Source organism: Trachemys scripta, chromosome 2, assembly GCF_013100865.1.
Source record: "Trachemys scripta elegans isolate TJP31775 chromosome 2, CAS_Tse_1.0, whole genome shotgun sequence".
NCBI lineage: Eukaryota > Metazoa > Chordata > Testudines > Emydidae > Trachemys > Trachemys scripta.
The window spans coordinates 58,281,133-58,304,721 of record NC_048299.1 but is presented as its reverse complement, the minus strand read 5'-3'; the positions used below and the strand labels follow the sequence as shown (position 1 = coordinate 58,304,721).

The following is a 23,589-nucleotide window of genomic DNA, read 5'->3' as shown; positions in this document are numbered from 1 at the left end:
TCAAAAGCCAATTTTGCTGTTGCAACTAATTTCCTGTAGTTGCTGTAGTCACAAGCTTTCAGCTTCACTTTACTTTTGTGCTATTGTGGCTTTGAAATTTTTTAAACTAACAAAAATTATGCTCTCAAACTGAAAAGTTCAGGTTAGTGCAAATCCTTTAAAGCAATAACATTTCAAACCAGAGCTTTTTAATATCAATAGAAAATTGTACAGGAGCAAAAAAGTCAATTTTTTTGCAACCATGGCTCTCACTCAGTTTACAGTTTTTGCCATTGTGTGCCTAAAAGTCTCTGGATGCCTTAAACAAGACTTGTATGAAGTCAAAATTGACATGTAAATACACCCAAGCAAAAGATAAATCCAGTGCAGAAAGGAGACATTTCCTCCCTTGCAATAAACCAGATTTGAAATTGACACACAGTAGAAAGATACTAGAATGGTGCTATGGCAGATGTTCTTAGGGAGACACAAAATATCTAAATTGAAGTAATATTTTTGATCTGAAATATGCTCAGATATCTTTATACTATAAAACTAGAGCAGGTCAAAATTTCAGGTTGATGAAAAATGACTTTTTAAAATGGAAATTTGTATTTCTTGACATTTTAAAGTTTTTGACAAACTGAAAATCAAAAGCAATTTTTTTTCTTTCAAAAACTTCCATGGAAAAAGTTAGATAAAATTTTGGGGTTTTTTTAAATTTTTTGGGGAGGAATACTTAACATTTTCTGACCTGCTTTATATAGTGTTGAAAAGAGACCTGAGCTTTGCCAAACTGGATCAAAGCAGCATTCAGTCTAAACCCTTGTCCTGTCTCTCACACTGACCAATGTTGAATGCTGCCTTCCTGGGAAGGTGTTAAAATGTGATTCAATTACATAGCACTGTTAGGTGCTTTCTTGATAGTTTAGGTACAGCTATGTCAATAATGCAGAAAATACACATTTCATCCCTCTCCAAAACCCCCACAGAATTTGCCACCTCCCACACTTTGCACATTCTCTCACTAGGACAGCATAATTTGGGCAGTATGAGCAGCACGTTTAGCATTGGATCCTAATATTGTTACATCTAACGTTGATACTATAGGGATAAGGAGGTGGGAGCAGTAAATAAAGTTTGCACTTGGATTCTGTTCTTCCTCATGAGATCAGATGGATAGATGTGACTTTACAGTCATACTAATGCTTTCCACAACAGCCCAGCAAGCCAGCTGTCAGGTGATATCTCCTTTACCTGGACATACTTATCAAAACTTGGAGAAAGAGGTTCTGGGAAAATTGCTTCACCTTTAAAATAAATAAATAAATACATTTGTGGGTTGTTGTTGTTTTTTTAAAGTAGGGTCCTATCTGTGCTGCATTATTTTATGGTGAGTTCTTCTTAATCCCAGATGGTCATCTGTTTGTGCACTGAATCATAGACATTGATAGCTGAAGGGGAATTAACTATAATGTAACACATATCCTGAGGCATTTAGTTGGACTGGTCATACATTGGATAAACACGTATTTGCCTGGGTTTGTTTTAAATTAACTTTCTTTTACTTTAGATAAAGGGTAAATGGGAGCTACCAGTTTGGCTATCTCTACATCTCTCATTCATCTGCTTTTAAATATCAATTTCTTAGACCTTTTAATCTCCATGTTATCTGCGAAAATTTCAATTTGTATCAGGGAAGCTGGGTCTGAAAAAAAGTCGAGAGAGAGATGGTTTCTCCCCCCACTCCCGTCTGGATTGGGTAACTACTTTTAAAAAATATCTAAACTTACCTTTCTGTCTTGCTTCTAACTGTTTTGGTTTTCACCAAACCCCCATCCCAGATTGTGGTATCCAAGCAAGGATATTCTTAAGCAGCTTCCATGCTGATGGGATTTTAACTTCCTAATTTTATTCTCCACACTATTTCTAAGGTGTGAATGCTTTTCTTAAAAACAAAAAAAACCAACAATCCAGCAACCTCAAACCCTGCGAAGGTTGGTGTTCTAGGACTACCTCTCGTTATAATCTCCCTTTGAAGATACTGACTTTTTATATTATGGCTACCATTTCTTACTAAGGCTTTGTCTGCACTTAAGTTTTGTCCATATAGCTATGCTGGAAAAGTCCTTATAGCATAGTCTCAGTTATAGTGCCAAAAGCACTTAATTGCGACTATAACTTTGGCCACACTAGGCCTTTTGCAAAAGAGCTATGTTTTAAAAAAAAAAAAAATTCACACCCCTGTCTGACATTGCTGTGCCAGCAGAATGGAAGTGTAGACCTGGCCTTAGGGGCTGAAGTGTGTTTACCTTGAGCCAGTCCCTCGACCTCTGCTTTCTTCCCCAACCACCACCTCTTTCTCACCTCACCAGCGTTCGTTCTTCTCAACTCCTTTTTAAAAGACACATTACAAACAACTTCATTTTTCCCCTGATTGTTTGTAAACATTCCAGGGGATTTTTAAAAGTGTTGGGGAAGTTCCCTGGCTGCATTCTAACTCAGACTAGATGATCACAATCATCCTTTCTGGCCCTTGGAATCCCTGCATCTGTTAAGTGCCTGCAAACACCCGCCCCCCCCCTCCCCCCAACACACACAAAAAAATCCCCACATGGTCATACTGTATGACCCTCATCCTCCTTTCATCTGTCCTGATCTCATTGTTTGCCATTTTGGTTGTGTTGTACGCATGTTTGTTAACAAATTCATGAAAGACATTTGGACAAATTAATCTAGTTGCTCTATGTGAGAAGAAAAAAATTCAGAAGTTAATGTTAGAATCCAGCTCATCAGTGGAAGAAATATGGTGTGGCTCTTTAATCCTCTTTTGCTTGTGGTCTTGACATCTTGAGACTGATGTGCTTTGCCATACCACAATAAAAGGCCTAGAGCTAGAGCAATAAGAGTTGCGTGAAATACCCATGTTGCTCTGAAAGTGCACAGTCCTATGTTCAGCTGAACAATTCAGTTAGTTAGAAGTAGAATCCCTTGAATGAATAAATATGCAAAACCTGCATGGGAAACGAAATATTTGTAAACTGTAAATTTGAGTTACCCTGCTATTCAAGAGTGAAATTTTCTTGTCGAGCAGCCGATAAAGCAGTTATGATTGGGACTCAGTTGGTGTACGGTAACAGTATTTATAATGAAGTCAGAGTTGGCTTTAAAGTCTGATGAATGAGAAAGTCCACTGTATAAGGCTGCAGCTTTTTGTGAGAGAGACATCTGTGCTATAACAAGAGAGGGAGACCCAGTTTAGACAAATGCTGGAACCAGGGCTTTAGGAAAAGGAATGACTTTTTCTTCTAGCTTAGATTAAATATTTATACAAATGAACTTTTCTTTTCAGCTGCTCATCAGAATTGCGGCTGCACCACCAACTTGGCTTTGAATTTTGTTCTGATTGCCCAACAAGGCTGTACATGGAGAGAGTGTTGCAGAAGAGCCACTTAAACAAAAAATGTTTGTTTTACAGCAGAACTAGAGGCTTTGGGTTTTAGGGATGAAAATTAAGGGGGGAGGGAGAAGGTAAGGCAAAACAGAATGGGAAGTAAATCTGGAAGAGGAAGGATGGGAGTAGAAACTAGAGTTGATATAAAAATATGGAGGGAAAACAGAACATAAAGATGAGCGAAAAGTACAAGAATGGAGTATTTGGAGAGAATTGTGGTAAAGGGGCTACTTCTGTCTTTCAGCAGATACACACACCAACAGCTGCTATTATTTTTTTTTGAATACAGTTAAATACAATTTGATTAGGTGTTAATCTTTCAGTGTTAATCATCCTTAATGACTTACTGCTTGAGACTGAGATGGCCAGGAAAATAAAGGTTTATAATGAAGACAATGCTATCATGATGACATGTTTCTTTGACCCAACAAGATTACTACTGTTTTTCTGAAAGGATGTTAGATTTGCTTCCAGTCCTTTGAGGGAACTTCTTAAATCTGTTTGGTAAAGCAATTCTTTTGAGAAAAAGGGAACTCAAGTTACTTATGTGTTAAAACCATGACTAACTTTGTCCCTGTTTGTGGCAGCACAGAAGGGAAACGGGGAAGAAAATGAGTGGTGGTAAAGAGGAACCTGGGTGAAGAGGGTGGGATGCTGAATGTGCAGGATGGATAGCTTTATTAATCACAAAAGTGTAGTGTGTTGCAGATATGACTTTTTAGAATGAATAAGAAGCTCCTGTTGTGTGGGTTGTTTTTTGTTCTGTTTTGTTTTTAGTGTTGTGTAGGCAACATTCTGAAAAAAAATGAGGAGTTTTGGGGTTTTCCCTGAAGAATTCAGTATCTGTAAAGATAGTAGTATCAGTTATGTGTTGTTAGAATGAAATAAATTAACTATAAATCTGAAACATCATTTCCCCATCTCCTTCAGAGCTTTCCCTCCCCTCAAAAGCTGGTGGCATTTTCTGAATTGTGGTGTATATTTAAAAATCTTTGGGACAGGACACAAATTTAATACACACATATAACCAGTTTACAAAATATTGGAGAAATTTTATTCTGCAAAGCTGTACAGAACACTGGGAATTTCAGTCCTGTTCTTATAACAGATGGTTAAAATAAAAACAAAAAATTAAATGTAAGATATTGCAGTTTTGGACCTGGGTGAACTTGAGTTGGCTGATCATTAGAGTTTAATTGTAACTTTAAATGTAAACTTGTGAAAAAACAGAATAGTTAAATTATTTTATAGTACTATCAAGTCAGTGACACTGCAGTGTTGTTGATGTAATGTAGAAATGAAATTGCCTTATCAGACAATGGACTGTCTAATCTACTATCCTATCAGAAGAAAAACACTTATAGAGGCTTTTTGAAGCCAGGACCTGCCTTGCTTTTGCATTTTGGACAGCACCTAGTACAGTGGGACACTGATGTTAATGGGCGCTCTGGATATTCCACTTATTTTTATTGTGGCAAGTTATTGCATAAATTATCTAGAGGAGACGTTTTCTCTCTCTAATCCTGGGCAGTGAGTGAGTAGCTGGTTTATGTCCTAAAGCATGAAGTCAGAAAATCCTATGACTTTCACATTTACTCTAGTTAGTTAATTACTTAGTTAGTTCATATATATATTATATATTTTCCATATAAATATCAGATCCCTTTTTTTAACCCTCCTGAAGTCTTGGCATCAGTGATACTTAGTAGTGTGTTTGTAAGTGTGAATCAGTTTTAAATTTTGGAATTTCAGATGGGTTTCAGAGAAGTCTCCAATTTCTACAGGATTGTCCTAAAAGGAGCTTGTTTAAATTAATAACACAGACTAAACAAATTTCTAGTTGAATGAAGGAAGAGTTTAAACTTTTAACTATTGTGTAATAGACCAAGTGCTGTCAGAAAACTCTTTAATAGTTCCTAAATGAAGTAGATGGGAAAATACTGCTGTTCAGGGTGATTCTTCATGACTAAATTTGGGGAACAATGTACTGCCATTTATGTGTCTGACTAGAAAAGTTACATTTCAAGTGTCTGCATATATTTCCTATTTAACAAATGGCAGAGAAAGGAATAAACTGCAGTTCAATTCAGAATTGTTTTTTACATTGTACTAAATGTCTACAGTACATCAATAAATGTTTTTCTTGGTACAGTTCTAATTTCTCATTGAAACATACCATGCTTTGAAGTCTTACTTATTTTATTTTAAAGACCAGTTATTTTGCATGTTTATCTTAGTTGTGGTTGTTAGAGATTTATAGGAATTGTGAACTGTGCTGTTCTGATGCATGTGGATTTTTTCTTCATATCAAATGGTTTTCCTCCCCTCATCAGTATTATGCTACATATTTAACATTAAGTGAATATTTGTAGAGAAAATGGTATATGAGACACCTTATAGGTTGCAGATTTAGTTTTTGTTGCTCAATGTGAATTGCAAACTGCTTAGGCATTGCTTTAGTACCTTAACAGGATTTATGACTTGAGATAAAATGTTAAAATCTGATGAACCATAATAACATGATTGCAGTCTATACCAGTTACTGCTGTTCAGTTATTTCTATTATTCAACAAATTCTTAATGGGAAGAAAATTAAATTTTAAAACAATGTAGGTTTAGGAAAAGGTTAAAAGATTTTGAGATAGAGGAAAATGGGGCGATAACTGAGACTTCTAACTTTACCAAATATATTTGAAAACTGGCTCTGTCTGGAATATTTTATATTTTCTCACCCTTTTCTAAAATTATGACTTTTTCCATTATGGTTATGGAGAAGGCGATTGCTCCAAATGAAACTTTAATTATTAGACAAGGAGCTAATTGGAATTGTAGTTCTTCCCCATAATCTTTCTCCATACCGGTTTCTCCTCCTGCCCTTCTTCCAAAACACAAGGCCACCACAACTTCTACATGGTTGTCAAGTGATTGCTGCTTCTGGGTCACCCAGGGCTTTTCAACATGGGGAATTTGACCAGAATAGCTTATTATTTTTGTCAATCACCTCATGTAGATGAGAGCTCAGGAAAAACCAAATATATGAGATTTCAAATGCAGATCTCGAAGTTGGGAGGGATGGAAAAAATGAACAAACTGCATGCACCCTTCCATGAATATCCTCTATCCACAACCCCAAAGTGGGAAGTTCTTTTGAATATTATGCATTCTACAGTTTACAAGTTCTAGTGTATAGTGTAATGACAGGTGATGCCTTTTTGTCAAGAAATTTTGAAACTCAAATTTGCAACTTCTTTTCCCTTTGATAGGTGCTGGATAGTTTGTTAGCTCAATATGGAACAGTGGAGAACTGTGAGCAAGGTACACAAGCTCTAAACTCAAATTGCTTTCAGATTTATAGAGGGTGAAGTGAGTGGGAAGTGAACTTAATTTTTTCTTCTGTTGCATTTTCCCCTCTAGTGAACACTGACACAGAGACTGCAGTAGTAAATGTAACATACGCCAATAAGGACCAGGCTAGACAGTAAGTATATTTTTGTTCACTTTGCTTTTATAGCTTAACTCATAAATCTGAGCTCAGCATATCTTGATGTAAAGTAGTACAGACACCCCCCAACTTACGCAATCGTTCTGTTCTGGAAAGTCTTGTGTAACTTGAATTTTGCGTAAGTCGGAAACGTATACTCGTACGTTACGCAAATATTTCCGCAACTCGAAAATCCTATTTTGGGCTTATGGAACTTTTTCCGTAAGTGCGAATTTGCATAAGTCCGGTCTTGCATAACCCGGGGAGTGTCTGTATGTATATTTTTGCTTCTGTTCAATTGCACCTTAGGAAAGCTTCTCCGCTTTACCTCAGTTTACTGTCAGTTGTACACTAACTTTCTTTCCTGCTTTTTTAAATATTTGAAATCCTGAAGATGTGAATTCAGAATTGGGAAAACTATTTACCACAAATCTCTCTTAGGAGCGGATCAAAATCCCACTGACTCCAATAAATACCCTCATTTTCTGTCAGTGGGCTTTGGATCAGGCTTGTAAAAACATTGCTAAAAACTCTTAGTAAAGCTAGAGGCCTGGTGCATTTTCATTACCTCTTGAGGGTGTGCCCTCTCTTGATTTTTTGCTAATTTTGGTTAAAATCTCCCCTGAAGATTGAATGTTTTGTCAGTTGGAAAGTTGCTGCTGCTTTTAAATAAATATGTAACTTGAAATGATCCTTATTCTGATTTTATGAATTATTCTGTCTTTTTTAACTTAGCATCTATTACCTGTTGATTTATTTGCTTGTATCTACGGTTTTTGGCGTCTTTTAATCCAAAGATATCGTATTTTAATCTTTTTAAATTATTTTTTATAATTTCACTTACTGGATAGGAGAAGATTGCCTTTGTATTAACATTTTGTATCACATTAGACATATTAATGTATGTATAATTTTGCCTTTCAAAGATGGGTGAGGGAGTGTCTTCCTTGAGACATCTCAGATATTCCATCTTCTTATCTGTGGCATAGGCATGCTCTTTCACTCTCCTAACCACAACAGTACAAAAAACATATAGAAATGTTGGGCTCTTTTTACTTTGAAATTCCTGCCACCTTGTGGCTAACTATAAGCAGCAGTTGAGATGCACTCTTACTTCTTACGGTACATAGTGATATAACATTTGCACCAACCCATAATTCAGTAATTCCATTTTGCTCCCCAGAATTTTTTTAAGTGTTTCTGCCAATTAATGCAATCTAAACGAATTTCACTTGTGGAACATGGGACATAAGCAGTTTTCCTTTAAGAGGAAGTGTATCAGGGATCCAGAGATTGAGTTGCTGTTTAATTTTTTTTTCCTTTCAGAAGTTCCATGTTTTAGGAGTCTATCTTGCCTTGAAATTCTGTCTTAATGATTTTGTAGTAAAATTTATGAATGTTTTTAGCACCAAAAGAATAAAAGATATTGGAACCACATTGAAACTTTGTCATGTGTCAGAACATGGCTTTGAACAAAATGTGAACAAAATGTGTCTGAAAATACCCCATGGAATTGTGTAATCCATGCTTTGGATCTAGAAACTGACATGACTTCTTGAATGTTTCATGTCTTTTTGCTAACCTTAGAGGTAGGTGCAACAACTGGCAACTGTCTTGATGCTACTGTACTCCTGAATATATTCCTTATTAAAATACAGTTTTTAAAGTTAATCACAAATAGACACAATGATAAGACAGCCAGTCACTGGTCCATTGGGAACAAACTTTGTTATACATGGGGAGAGGAAATCAAATAATTGAAAATAGCTCATTTGAGGCAGATGAACTAGAGGCAAACGTAAACTTTGGAGGAGGGACTGAAGTGAATATTGGATGGAACTTTTGAATAATGAAGGGTTGTGTGGAATTTGTAGTACACTCTAGCATAGCTGTCAGTACTTGTATTGGATAGAAACCTAATGAACAGATGGATGAAGAGAATGTGTTGTGAATGTTAAAATGTGGATTCGCAGGTTACAAAGGGTGAATTATGGTTCCTGATAGAAAGTGTGGTTAGGCCTTTAACTATGGTTGGGTAGTTGGATATGAACTCTCATCTTTTAGAGAGACCACAAACAGGAGAGGTAGCCAGGTGCGTGTGTGTGTGTATATTTAAAAAGAAAAGCTCTGTGAGGCCTCTGTCATGAAAATTAACTGTTGAAAGGGTACACATGGCTTTTCTCTTTTATTGACTGATGTTAAGTTTCAGTTGGCTGGATTTCCAGGCACAGATGAAGTTTGCTACTTGAAACAGGTTCAAGTGGGAAGTAATGGCTATAAAATTAATGAGCTCTGATTTCACTAAGATAGTGGTCAGTCTGAATATGAATGAGAACTGGGCTTTATGAAGCTGCTTATGACAATTGAACTCAACAGCTGATACTGGTTTCACATTTAGGATATGTTTAGGATTAATAAAGCTCTTAGATTGCAAACTGCTTTGAGCCAGAGACCATGTCTTCATGTGTATTTGTATAGTGCTTCCAACAGAGGTGCCTTGATCCTGATTGGGGCATCTAGGGGCTACTGCAATGCAACTAAATATAAAGGTAGCATTTAGTAGGGTTGGTTTACAAACTATGGCTGGTAGTAACATATAAAGCTGACCACATCTCAGCTGCAGCACCATTTGCTTAAGCAATAGTTGAATTTTATGGTGTATTTCCTTGTTGAAGTGTGTATTAGCAGAAATATATAACAGCCTGTGTGTTGGTAATGCTATAATACAAGACTGAGATGATATTGAACCTGTTTGCAGTTGTTTAGAATCTTTAAAAGCATTATTGTTTTGAAATAAAATGTCTCTTGGTTTTAGTTCAGAAATAAGCTTCTGAGGCTGCATTTTGTGTTATCAAAATGTGGGGGAAATTGCCAAGTTAGTTTTTTTAGGTTGTGATCAGACAGCTCAGACATGTATGCCTTGGTGTTCTTTGTATTGAACGTTGGCCTGTAGTCAGTGCTGAAAAAGAGCTGCCAGAAGAAAACTGTTTCAAGAAAGACAATGTTTTGAACTTTGAAAATAGTAGACTGAGTAAATGCAGGACATCAAATTCTGGATGGTACAAGAGTGGATAGGGCAGCTGTCAGGGGACTCATTCCTCCTTTGCTGTGTGCTCCCTGCAAGCTGTTTTGGGTGGGCTGTTGCTGGTCATTCCTAGCGGTGGTGTCATTTGGAGTCCCATGGCATTCCATCTAGTCTCCTCTCTTGTGCCATGTTTATTTGGGGCCATTGGAACAGTTGATGAGGATGCTTGAGTTGTCCCTCAGCTCTGTATCCAGCTCAGCCTTTTTAGCCAGTGCTGTCAAATGCTTAGCCAGTATCTGGGTGAGATGGGGGCGTGGATGAGTTAGCTGGTGGAGATGATACTTGCATTCTAAGGGAAGCAATCAGAAGACAGGATTCTATCTGCCCTTCTGATAGATGATTTGTCTGTTTCTGGTGTCTAATCCCCACTGGCTGTTAGTGTAGTAGCAGTGACCAGAAATGAGGGGTGGTCCCCTTCCTTCCCTTCCTCCCTCCCCCCAAGTCTTCATCTGACTAGAAAATTCTGACTGTTCCTTTCAGATGCTGCAAGCCTAGCTAATGTGATTATTGTGTTTGCCATCTCAAAACAGGAGTCCTGTAACATATTCTACCTGGGGCTACACATCTTAAATCAATCCAGATACTGATACAGAATGCTGCAGCTCTCTTCAACAGCATATCTCAGTGGGAGCATATAAGCCCAGTGGTCTGTGACTTGCATTGTTGGCTTATTGATTTCAGGGTAGAGTTGAAGGGAATTTTTTTGACCTACTGTATAAGTCCCTAAGTGGCTTGGGAGACCTGCCTATTGAGAGATTACCTCTCCTTCTGCCATCTTGACAAACTCACAATCAACATAGGCACTGGAGCCCATTTGTGTAACAGAAGAGCCTGTTGATTGTGAGGTCCCAAGCCACTTAGGGACTTATACAGTAGGTCAAAATCATGCCCCTTGCGGTAAACTTCAAAACCCTACTCTTATCATTTCCCTCGATCTAAAATAATCCACATTTGTTGACCGCCAAGGCATGCTACGGGACCCATCTCTTTACCCGGGCTTTTGCGAGGGCGGGTCATTTTATGGGTGAATGTTTGGGGGTGAAGGGAGGGAAAGGGGTATTGTTTGGATCTGGTTTTATTGTGGTTGATTATTTTCTTTGGCTTGGGGATGAATACATGCTGGCTCTATTTTTGAACTGACTATATTTTAATTTCTGGCTACAGTGCCTAGACCTTAAGGATGTATGCCTTTTCAGATATAGTATAACCTGATAAGTATTATTAGCATCCGAAAGCTGCACTGAAGTATGTTTGTTTTATGAGACACATGTATGCATCAGAGTACGCTGTTATGACACTGGACAGTATATAGTGCAAAGAAACCATACCTTTTTAATGACAGGTACACATCTGAAACATTTTGTGGTGTTGCATAAATTCTTGATCATGTATCAAATACTGTTGCAATACCTGCTGCAAGGGGGCAGAACTAAGGTTGCTATGGGAACCAAACCGTGAAAATCCTGAGTTTTGTGAAATTTCAGTCTGTTATATTTCTATTGTGGTTTTATGTTGTTTTTTTAATGTTGAAAACTACTTATGAAAGAAATACCGGCATTTAAATGCAGAAGAATATAATTATGCAAAAGAAATGCTGCCATCCAAGACCTTCATGCAAATGTGTCCACTGGAAAAAATTTTTAGTATTGTAGACACAGGTTGGGCTTGGGAGTGAAATACCTTGCCCACATAGTCTTTGGTGCCATCAGAACACCAGTGAATAACTGGTTAACCATAAGACATGGAACCTTAAGGGAGAAGGGGTTGTGTTCAGCAGTTGAGAATATTGTTTAGCCAACCCCAGCATGAGAGGGACAGAGCGACAGACACACTTGCCTTGGAAGCTGATGAGAAGACCATAACAAGACCTGCTGCTCTTGATTTGAAACCAAGAACTTATATGAAAACATGATATACCAAATATTTCTTTCATTCTAATGCAGGAAGCCATTTATTTCTGAGCAAGTTCACTGGTTTTATGTCTAACAGGTTATGAACAATGGCCATTGCCCTCTGCTAAACATACTGTTTTATCTCTGATAAAATACTTGTACTGTGAGCATCCTGTCCAGCTGATCACCGCTTCTCACTCTTGCAGTTGACTGGCATAGAGATGTTGTTGTTGTTCTTGTTTTTTTTTTTTTTTTTTTTAACTTAACAGACTGAATTAAACAAGATTTGGGGTGTCGTCTCCTGGTGTTAACAGGTTCAGTGCTCTCTATTTAACACTTCTCTCTCAACTTCTTCCCTTTATCTCCACCAAGCCACTTTTATTTTTTTTCACATCAGTAGTAGATAGTTTGTAGGTCAGAGTTTGGCAGGCACAAACTGGTGCCTCCTGATACAAGTTGTTCACCAGCCTTCCATTAAACAAGTCTTTCATGTTGACTATGCAGAGTCTCATGAGGTCTGAGCTAAGGATGACTAAGTAGCATTTGTCCTGTTTGATCACCTCATTTTTGCTCTATTGAATTGGTGTTTTGAAATGGCACTGGTCTCACAGGTGCCAGAAGGAGAGGTTCTGAATGTGTGCAGTCTCACTATTGTCCACTCTGCAAATAGTGCTAGATATATGGGTCGCAAAGAACAGGAAACATTTTCACCCATCAGATTTTTTTTTTTTAAATCCTTTGTCCCCTTCCATCTGCAGACATTATTATTTCCTATTTGCTTAGGCTGGAAGGCGCTTTTAGTGGGATTGAGATACCACTTATTTCTTTATGCCATGCTGATACCATTGAGATCAACAAAGGTGCTAGAGTCCCCTTGTTGTACATGAGTGGGAGCTTCTGAAGTGTAGTTTGCTTCCTCACTTTCTCCACTGAAGCCTGGGTTAGTTAACCTTCTGCTCACACTGCAAGGGCCATCTTTTCTCCCAAGGATTTGGGAGGAGGTGGTTGAAGAATACAGAGATGTGATAGCTGTTGGGATTTGGTGTTTAAATTGTTGGGCAATTGGTTGGCTCTGCGAGGAGCAGCTTTATTACAGAAGGTGGGTTTAAAATGAACTTCAGTGGTCTATTAGGGCATCCAGAGCGTGGGATGGTCACTTACTGTAGTTTTAATTAGTAAAAATAAGTAAATCTAGTCCAGTAGTACACTTCTTCCCACTCTAGTCCCTACTCATCTTTTACATTTATTTAATCTCACCCCACCCCCCTTTCCAGTTCTCACTACTTTCTTTGTATTTAAGCGATGTACTGACTTAATGAAATCACAGCAATAAGTTCTGATCTATATAGTAATTTAAAAAATCCTGCTTATGTTGCACTGAAAACACACAGGGCTGCACAGTCGTTGCTGTGTCATCTATGGTGTGTAGAAGTGATATATATGCAGATGGAGATGCAGGCGGAAATATTTCCTTAAACGTATGTAAGAAAGCTATGCACTGGTTTGGTGTAGGGTTGCTCATAACAGTGCTAGGATTCTGCCATAAAGCTTTTTTCTTGAAGCAAAAGCAGCTTGAAGCATTTTGTTTGAGGGTTAGAAGATGACAGTACGTGAACTTGGCAAACAAATGTGGGAAGGAATAAGGTATAGGCGGGGGGAATCAGCAATGGGCCTACCACCACCTTTGTAAAATGACTTATTTTCCACTCAATCCCCTCGTCATCTTTTTATTAAGCACAAAATATATAAAAACATTAAGGTTGCAAAGTCAAAACACTCAGAAGTTGGGAAATGTCAGAATTAAAGTTGCCTGTGCAATCTTAATCTGGCCCCTTGTGCATTATGATACAGTCTTTAATTCCATGATCACATGTTCCTTTTTTTGCAGGACACCTGCCTCATACAATGCAGAGTATGGATGGCGGTCAATTAATGAGCAGCTAGTCAATGTGTGGCCTGTGCCTTATTTACTGCACACTATTCAAACCTCAGAATTGCTAGTTTCCTCATTGACTTTTCTTTGGCAGTCCTCACTATATAGCATCCTGGTGCTTCACCAATATTAATTTATTTCCATAACGTCCTGTGAGGTCAGGGGGGTGTGGTATTCCTATTTTATAGATAGGGATCTGAGGCAGAGAGAGATCAAGGTTAAAAGTATCCACTAATTTTGGGCGCTCAATCTGAGCCTCCTAGGTCCCTCTGCATCCAGGTCAAATGCTGCCTGCACCAGGAGGGAGGTCTTTAGGAGCACAGGAGAGAGTGTTTCCCTACTCTCAGTTCAGGGGCCTGGACCTGCCTGGCATGGTCTATAGCAGCCCAAAACTGCAACTGCAGTCCTGCTCAGCCCCAGACTGGAACATGCTCAGTGCAGATGGAATCTTTGAGCAATTTAGCTGCTAAAATTCAATGCCTGGTCTACGCTTAAAAATCAGATCAACCTAGCTACGTCTCTCAGGACTGTAAAAAATGTAATGCCCTGAGCATTGTAGTTAGGTTGTCCTAACACCTGGTGTAGATGCACCTCATCTGCAGAACAGTTCTTCTGTCGATCTAGTATTGCCTCTCGGAGAGATGCATTAACTACATAGACCGAAAAACCCCTTCTGTCAGTGTAGGAAGCATCAGCGGTTCTCAACTTCATTGCACCACGACCCCCTTTTGACAACAAAATTATTACATGACCCCTGGTGGTGAGGGGGGCTGAACCTGAGCCCGGCTTCCCAGGATGAAGCCCTCAGGCATCAGATTCAGCCCAGGGTAGAGGGCACTCAGGCTTTGGCTTCAGCCCCGGGCCTCAGCAAGACTAATGCTGGCCCTGGCGACCCCATTTAAATGGGGTCCTGACCCACCATTTGAGAACCACTGAATCTACACAATTGCACTATGATGGCACAGTTGTAGTGTGCACATGCCCTGAGTATTTACTGCACGTGTGTGAACTGCGATTTTCTTGGTCTTACAACCCTGCTCTAAAGAATGAGGGCACTAGAGCTTTTCAAAGAAGAGGTTGCCAGAATTTGTAACATGGGCATAATTATGTATTTTTTCTCTAGCCTTGTTCTCAAACTGTTCTGGCTGAAGTCTTAATTTTTTTTCCAGGATTATGTCTGCCTCAGGTGTAAAAATCAGCATGAGGCAGACATGAGCATAGAAATCTTCACCCCAAATGGATAAAGTTTTGCAAAGTTACAAACAACTGATAACAGGGTCTATAATGGAAAGTGTCAGAAAACCTTAATAATAGGCAGCACTACCAGCCCCACCTATGACATAGCAATAAACCCTCCCCACAAATAAATAGCTTTGCTTGGAAAAAAGTTACAAAGTTAGTGAAGATATATTTACAGCACTATGCATGGCACTCAGTTTTTTTTCTAGATTCAGTATATCTCCGACCTAGTGCATCCACATTGCTGACTTTTTCTGCTGTAAACTGTAATGGCATTGAAATCCAAAAGAATCCTGCTCTCAGAAAGCTTTTCTAGCCCAGGGCAATCCTGGGCTATTTAATAATACTAATTTTTAAAAAGATATTTCTTTTCCCTGGGAGTAACACCGTAATGGAAAGAGTATACTGGGGACACTTTCTACCTATGTGCTATCCCTGAAACTCATTTGACAGGCACCTTTGGTGGTTAAGGTTAGTGTGTTCCTCCCCTACTTTAATGGGAAAGGAACAATGCTGTCATGCTTGCCCCACAAAGTGGGTTTGTTTTTCAGTGTCCCAGGGTCTTTTCTACACTGGAAAAGAACATTGCATTGATAACACATTAACACGAAGCTAAACAGAGCACAGTACTTGGTGTAGACAAGGGATGTTTCTATACTACAAGCACTATAGCGGCACTGTGGCGTAAACACTTGATATAGCGGCAGGAGGGGTTTTTCCATTGCTATAGCAAATACACCCTCTCAAGAGGCAATAGCTAGTTTGACTGAAGAATTCTTTCATCAGTCTAGCAGTGTATGTGCTGGGGCTTAGGTCACCTTAACTATGCTTCTCAGGGGTGTGAATTTTTCACACCTCTGAGTGATATAGCTAGGTTGATCTATGTTTCATGAGTAGACCAGGCTGAGGACTGTTTATTTTAAAAATGTCAGCCGGTTGTGGCTGACCCGAGATGGGTCTAATGTTTTGTATTATGGATAACTGGGAAATAAAATGGCGAACAAAATTCAACACTGATAAGTGCAGAGTAAGGGACATGGGAAAACATAATCCCAACTACACACACATAATGGTTTCTAAATTAGCTATTCATAGAATCATAGAATATCAGGGTTGGAAGGGACCTCAGGAGGTCATCTAGTCCAACCCCCTGCTCATAGCAGGACCAATTCCCAACTAAATCATCCCAGACAGGGCTTTGTCAAGCCTGACCTTAAAAACCTCTAAGGAAGGAGATTCCACCACCTCGCTAGGTAACCCATTCCAGTGCTTCACCACCCTCCTAGTGAAAAAGTTTTTCCTAATATCCAGCCTAAACCTCCCTGACTGCAACTTGAGACCATTACTCCTTGGTCTGTCATCTGGTACCACTGAGAACAGTCTAGATCCATCCTCTTTGGAATCCCCTTTCAGGTAGTTGAAAGCAGCTATCAAATCCCACCTCATTCTTCTCTTCTGGAGACTAAACAATCACAGTTCCCTCAGCCTCTCCTCATAAGTCATGTGCTCCAGCCCCCTAATCATTTTTGTTGCTCTCCGCTGGACTCTTTCCAATTTTTCCACATCCTTCTTGTAGTGTGGGGCCCAAAATTGGAAAGGGGAACAATCATGTCCTTCGATCTGCTGGCAATGCCCCTACTTATACAGCCCAAAATGCCGTTTGCCTTCTTGGCAACAAGAGCACACTGTTGACTCATATCCAGCTTCTCATCTGTAACCCCTAGGTCCTTTTCTGCAGAACTGCTTCCTAGCCACTCGGTCCCTAGTCTGTAACAGTGAATGGGATTCTTCCGTCCTAAGTGCAGGACTCTGCACTTGTCCTTGTTGAACCTCATCAGGTTTCTTTTAGCCCAATCCTCTAATTTGTCTAGGTCCCTCTGTATCCTATCCCTACCCTCCAGCGTATCTACCACTCCTCCCAGTTTAGTGTCATCTGCAAACTTGCTGAGAGTGCAGTCCACGCCATCCTCTAGATCATTAATGAAGATACTGAACAAAACCGGCCCCAGGACCGACCCTTGGGGCACTCCGTTTGAAACCGGCTGCCAACTAGACATGGAGCCATTGATCACTACACACTGAGCCCGCCAATCTAGCCAGCTTTCTATCCACCTTATAGTCCATTCATCCAGCCCATATTTCTTTAATTTGCTGGCAAGAATACTGTGGGAGACAGTATCACAAGCTTTGCTAAAGTCAAGGAATAACACATCCACTGCTTTCCCCTCATTCACAGACCCAGTTATCTTCTCATAGAAGGCAATTTGGTTAGTCAGGCATGACTTGCCCTTGGTGAATCCATGCTGACTGTTCCTGATCACTTTCCTCTCCTCTAAGTGCTTCAGAATTGATTCCTTGAGGACCTGCTCCATGATTTTTTCCAGGTACTGAGGCGAGGTTGACTGGCCTGTAGTTCCCTGGATCCTCCTGTTACCACTCACAAAACAGATCTTGGGGTCACCGTGGGTAGCTCTCTGAGAACTTCAGCTCAAAGTGCAGCAGCACTCGAAAAGGGTTAACAGTCTGTTGGGAACTATTAGGAAAAGGGTAGAAAATACGTCTGAAAAATATCATAATGCCACTATATAAATCCATGGTGCACCCACACCTTGAGTACTGTGTCCAGTCCTGGTGGTGCTATCTCAAAAAGGATATAGTGGAACTGGAAAAGGTTCAGAGGAGCGCAAGAAAAATGATCCAGGGTATGGAATGGGCTCCTTACGGGGAGAGACTAAAAAGATTAGGGCTGTTCAGTTTAGAAAAGAGCTGATTAAGGGATGATAGGACAGAGATCTATAAAATCATGAATGGTGTAGAAAAAGTGCATAGAGAAGTGTTGTTTACCCTTCCCCACAATACAAAAACCAGGGGTCACCCGAAGAAATTAATACACAGCAGATTTAAAACAAACAAGTACTTTTTCATGCAGTGCACAATTAACCTATGGAACTGGTTGCCATGGGATGTTGAGATGGTGCACAATTAACCTATGGAACTGGTTGCCATGGGATGTTGAGATGGGCAGAAGTATAACTGGGTTCAAAAGATAATGGAGGATATGTTAATAGAGGATAAGTCCATCAATGATTATTAGCAAGGATGGTCAGGGATGCAACCCCATGCCCAGGGTGACCCTAAACTGTGACTGCCAGAAGCTGGGAGAGGAAGATGGGGTGAAGCCCTCCAACTGCCCTGTTCTGGACACTCCCTCTGACGCTCTGGTACTGGCTACTGTCGTCCGAGACAGGATCTTGGGTTAGATGGACCATTGGTCTGACCCAGTATGGCTGTCCTTATGTTCTTTCTGTTAAACACACATTTTATAACAGTGTTACTTCCCAGAGTAGATGAGACTTGGTGAAGGGAGCAACACTCCATGCTCTGCCTCTTGTATGAGGCAGAGTGAGGAATGCTGTTGTAATTGCTCTGTTCCTCCTTTTGCCCAAAAACAATGAGAATGAGGAGGAAAGTGGGAATTAGTGGAGCTTAGTGGGAGAGGCTCGGTATTAATTAGTGGGTCCCTCCAAGGGGGAAGGTGCCCTTTTTTTTTTTTTTTTTTTTAAAGTCCTTGTAGCACCTTGGAGACTAACAAATTTATTTTGGCATAAGCTTTCGTGCTCTAAAATGCACTTCATCAGATGCATGGAGTGAAAAATACAGTAAGCAGAATATATATTATAGCACATGAAAAGATGGGAGTTGCCTTACCAAGTGGGGGGAGGGGGATCAGTGCTAACAAGCCAGTTCAGTTACGGTGGAAGTGGCCTGTTCTCAACAGTTGACAAGAAAAGGTGAATATTAGTAGCTATTACTATTTGAAACACCATTTAGCAACTAGTGCAAATGCATTTCAACACCTTTCGATTGTGTCAGATGGCTGTTTTGTAACCTATGCTCCCGACTAAGGGCATGGCTACACTTGCGAGTTAGAGCGCATTAAAGCAACCCAGTACGCTCTAACTCATGACTCGTCCACACTGGCAAGGCACATAGAGTGCTCTGACTCTGCGGCTAGAGCACTCCTGGTACTCCCCCTTGGCGAGTGGAATAACATTTGATGCGCCCCCGCTGGAGCGCTGTGGTGCCAGTGTGGACTCCCTGGTCCTGTACTGCGCTCTAATCGGCCTCCAGAAGTGTCCAACAATGCCTGTTCTAGCCACTCTGATCATCAGTTTTTAACTCTACTGCCCTGCCCTCAGGTGACCAACCGTCAGACCTGCCCTTTAAATTCTCTGGGAATTTTGAAAATCCCCTTCCTGTTGCTCAGCCAGGCGTGGAGTGCTCTCAGCGAATCTTTCTAGGTGACCATGCCTCCACGTGCCAGGTGATCCTCAGTATGGAGCAATGGCGAGGAGCTGGACCTCATCAGTGTTTGAGGGGGGAGGAAGTTATCCTGTCCAAGCTGCGCCCCAGCCGTAGGCATTACAATACCTTCGGGCAGATATCAAGGGACATGATGGAAAGGGGCCGTGACTGGGATGCACTGCAGTGCAGGGTTAAAGAGAAGGAGCTGCGGAATGCCTACCGCAAAGCCCACGAGGCAAACAGCCACTCCGGTGCTGCCCCCGCGACCTACCGTCTTTACAAAGAGCTGGACGCGATACTTGTGGGTGACCCCACCTCCACTCGGAGTACCACCATGGACACTTCGGAGCTCAGTCCAACAAGGCAGGAGGAGGAGGAGCAAAGTGGGAGCGAGGATGCTGAGGAGAAGGAAGACACCCCAGCATCCCTAGATGCATGTAGCCAGGAGCTGCTCTCAAGCCAGGAGGGAAGGTAGCCAGTCGCAGCGGCCGGTGCTTGGGGAAGGACGACCACCAGAGGAGGTTCCCGGTAAGCTGCTTTTATTTTGGAAAGGAAGTTATTCGGTGTGGGCTCTTGGGACAAGGAGGATTAGGGCTGCATGCATGCATGCCTAGATGCGAAATAGGGCGTTAATGTGCTCTCTCACATTGCGGTAATCAGCCTCAGTGATCTCTTTAAAGGTCTCAGCCAGAACTTGGGCAATGCGCTTGCACAGGTTTCATGGGAGAGCCACTGTGGTCCTTGTCCCAGTCAGGCTAACATGCCACTGTGCCATGAGGGGCGAGGGGACCATTGCTGCACACAGACAAGCTGCATATGGGCCAGGGCATTGTAGTAGAAGACCCACCCTTGCTTCCCAGGTCACCCTCAGCAGCGAGATCTTCCAGGACTAACTCCTGTGGAAAATGTGGTGACAGTGTTCAGTATAGGGGCCCCCTGCAGCTCTTGGCTCTCCCCAAGGCACAGGAACCCAGAAGACAGTACAACCATGAAAGAATCAGTCCCCCTTGACCCTGTGCTTACTCACCATTTTGGGACTCCCATGGGTTATGTGCGCTCGCTTTGGGACGGGCGAATTATGCTATTGTGTAGACTGTGCTTGCCCAAGTACGGACGAATCATTGCTCTGTCTGGTGTGAACAATGCTGCCTCTGTTAAGTGTTGCATTTTGCCTTTACAGATGCAACCTTGAGATCTCAGCCGTCTGTGTTACCACCGGCCGAGAAGCTGCAAAGAATCGGGAAGAGGCCATATAGAAGCAAAGGACATGCTGCATGAAGCCATGCAGCACCCCCTTAATGAAAATCAAAAAGTGCAGGAGTGGCGGGAGAGTTAAAGGAGGGTCCGCCAGCAGAATGTGGATTGCCGGCACCAAAGCACGAAGCGGCTGATAAGCATCATGGAGCGCCAAGCGGACTCGATCCAGGCATTTGTAGTCATGCAGGCGGAGCACTACTGCGCCCCTCCCCTGCAGCCCTTGTCTCAAAACTCTTTCCCTTGTGCCCCCCATGTCACCTCCAACCCACTTTCCCCAACATCCGGGTTCTTATCACCACCAGCTGCCTCCTACACCCGTAGCTTCACCACCCAGCCCTGAAAACTATGACCCTTACCCACTGCACTCAACCCCCATCACCATGCGATATAGCCATCCTGAAGTGCAGCACTCATTGCACAGCACTCCAAACAGGAAGGCTGAGTATGATAACAGGACATACGTAAATCTGTGATTGTACCATTCCTCACCCCACCCCCTTGCCCTTTGTTTCCCAAGCAGTTTTTTTTTTTTTTTTCAATACAGGGATTTTTTTGCTGTGAAAACATTCTTCATTATTGCATAAAGTAAAAGATACCTTAGCCCAGGAAAGCAACAGGCACTGCAAGTCAGTGTATGTAGCAAACACAGATTCCTATTCACATTGGAACCGCTGCACTTCCCTCCCGTGCAGGGCACCAGACATTACTGGTGGCTTTCAGCCTCAAATTGCTCCCTCAAGGCATCCCTAATCCTTGCAGCCTTGCGCTGGGCCCCTTTAATAGCCAGGGCCGGCTCCAAGGTTTTTGCCGCCCCAAGCAGCCCCCCCAAAAAAGCCATGATCGCGATCTGCGGCGACAATTCAGCGGGAGGTCCTTCGCTCCGAGTGGGAGTGAGGGACCCTCCGCCAAATTGCCGCCGAATAGCTGGACGCGCCGCCCCTCTCCGGACTGGCCGCCCCAAGCACCTGCTTGCCAAGCTGGTGCCTGGAGCCGGCCCTGCTAATAGCCCTGCTCTCTGGCTGTTCAGATTCAGCCTCCAGGTGTTGAACCTCCGAGTTCCATGCCTGAGTGAATCTTTCACCCTTCCCTTCCAAATATTATGGAGGGTACAGCACACGGGTATAGCCATGGGGATGCTGTTATCGGCCAGGTCCAGCTTCCCATACAGAGAGTGCCAGTAGCCCTTTAAACAGCCAAAAGCACACTTCACAGTCATTCTGCACTGACAGCCTGTTGTTGATCCGCTCCTTGCTGCTGTCAAGGCTCCCTGTGTAGGGTTTCATGAGCCATGGCATTAAAGGGTAAGTGAGGTCTCCAAGGATCACAATGGGCATTTTGACTTCCCCTATGATGATCTTCTGGTCTGGGGGGAAAAAAGTCCTGGCTTGCAGCTTCCTGAACAGGCCTGTGTTCCGAAAGATGTGTGCGTCATGCACCTTTCCGGGCCAGCCTGTGTTAATGTCAATGAAATGCCCACTGTGATCCATAAGCGCCTGGAGAACCATAGAGAAATAGCCCTTCCGATTAACGTACTCAGAGGCTAGGTGGGCTGGTGCCAGAATTGGAATATGCATCCCATCTGTTGCCCCTCCGCAGTTAGGGAAACCCATTTGTGCAAAGCCAGCCACAATGTCATGCATATTACCCAGAGTCACGGTTCTTCTGAGCAGGATGCAATTAATGGCCCTGCAAACTTGCATCAATACAATTCCAACGGTCGACTTCCCCACTCCAAACAGGTTAGCAACCGATCGGTAGCTGTGTGGAGTTGCCAGCTTCCAGATTGCAATAGCCACCCGCTTCTCCACGGGCAGGGCAGCTCTCAATCTTGTGTCCTTGCGCCGCAGGGTGGGGACGAGCTCATCACACAGTCCCATGAAAGTGGCTTTTCTCATCCGAAAGTTCTGCAGCCACTGCTTGTGATCCCAGGCTTGCATAACGATGTGATCCCACCACTCAGTGTTTGTTTCCTGAGCCCAAAAGTGCCGTTCCACGCTGGTGAGCATGTCCGTGAATGCCACAAGCAATCTCGTGTCATATGCGTTACTTGAGTTGATATCGTCGGAGTCCTCACTGTCACTTTGGATCTTAAGGAATAATTTGACTGCCAAATGTGATGTGCTGGCGAGACTCGTCAGCATATTCCTCAGCAGTTCGGGCTCCATTCTCGCAGACCGAAAGGGAAGACAGCGCGCGTAGTACAAAAAGCGTTGAAAGATGGCACCAATTGTGGATCGAAGCAGAGGGATTGCTGGGATGCGAACCATGCATCACGGGGCGTTGGGACAGGACCCAGAATGCCCCACACCCTTCCCACAAGCCACAGCACCATGCTCTGTGGGATAGCTGCCCACAATGCACCACTTCCAATGCTGCTGCAAATATGGCCACGCCAGTGTGCTTGCAGCTGTCAGTGTGGACAGACTGCCGCGCTTTCCCTACTGTGCTCTACGAAGGCTGGTTTAACTCAAAGAGCTCTACATTTGCAAGTGTAGCCATGCCCCAAGTGAATTTCTTGGCTAATTCTCTCACAAGGTTACAACATAATTGGCTGATATTATTGTACAGGTGTTAAACTCTGTCTAAAATAGATGCTGAGTGGTATTTCAAATCCTGTTAGCTAGCTGTGTTTTAAAAAAACTTTTTGTCTTCGGCTACGTCTACACGAGAAACTTCAAAGTGCTGCGACGGGAGCACTCCCGTGGCAGCGCTTTGAAGTGTGTGTGTGGTCATGTGTGAGTGCTAGGAGAGAGGTCTCCAAGCGCTCCTGGTAATCCACCTCCACGAGGGGAGTGCTCGGAGCTTGTCCACACTAGCACTTTAAAGTGTTCAAACTTGTTGCGCTTGGGGGGTTAGAGCACTATAAAATCTAAGTGTAGACAAGCCCTTAGGGTTAGTCTACAATGCAAAGGCTTTGCTAGTATAGCTCTGTTAGTATAGCTAATACTGGCAAACCCTCAAGCA

The 23,589-nt window shown here is 42.2% G+C and overlaps 1 protein-coding gene across 2 annotated transcripts in view; it reads left to right on the top strand.

Moving 5' to 3' along the window:
- Window positions 1–23,589, top strand: part of IGF2BP3 (insulin like growth factor 2 mRNA binding protein 3) — a 169,622-nt gene that overhangs the window by 83,538 nt on the left and 62,495 nt on the right. For both annotated transcript variants that reach the window (XM_034760624.1, XM_034760623.1), the window contains 2 exons: window positions 6,697–6,748; window positions 6,848–6,911. In XM_034760624.1, the coding sequence (XP_034616515.1) occupies window positions 6,697–6,748; window positions 6,848–6,911 (116 nt within the window). The remainder of the gene's footprint in view (window positions 1–6,696; window positions 6,749–6,847; window positions 6,912–23,589) is intronic.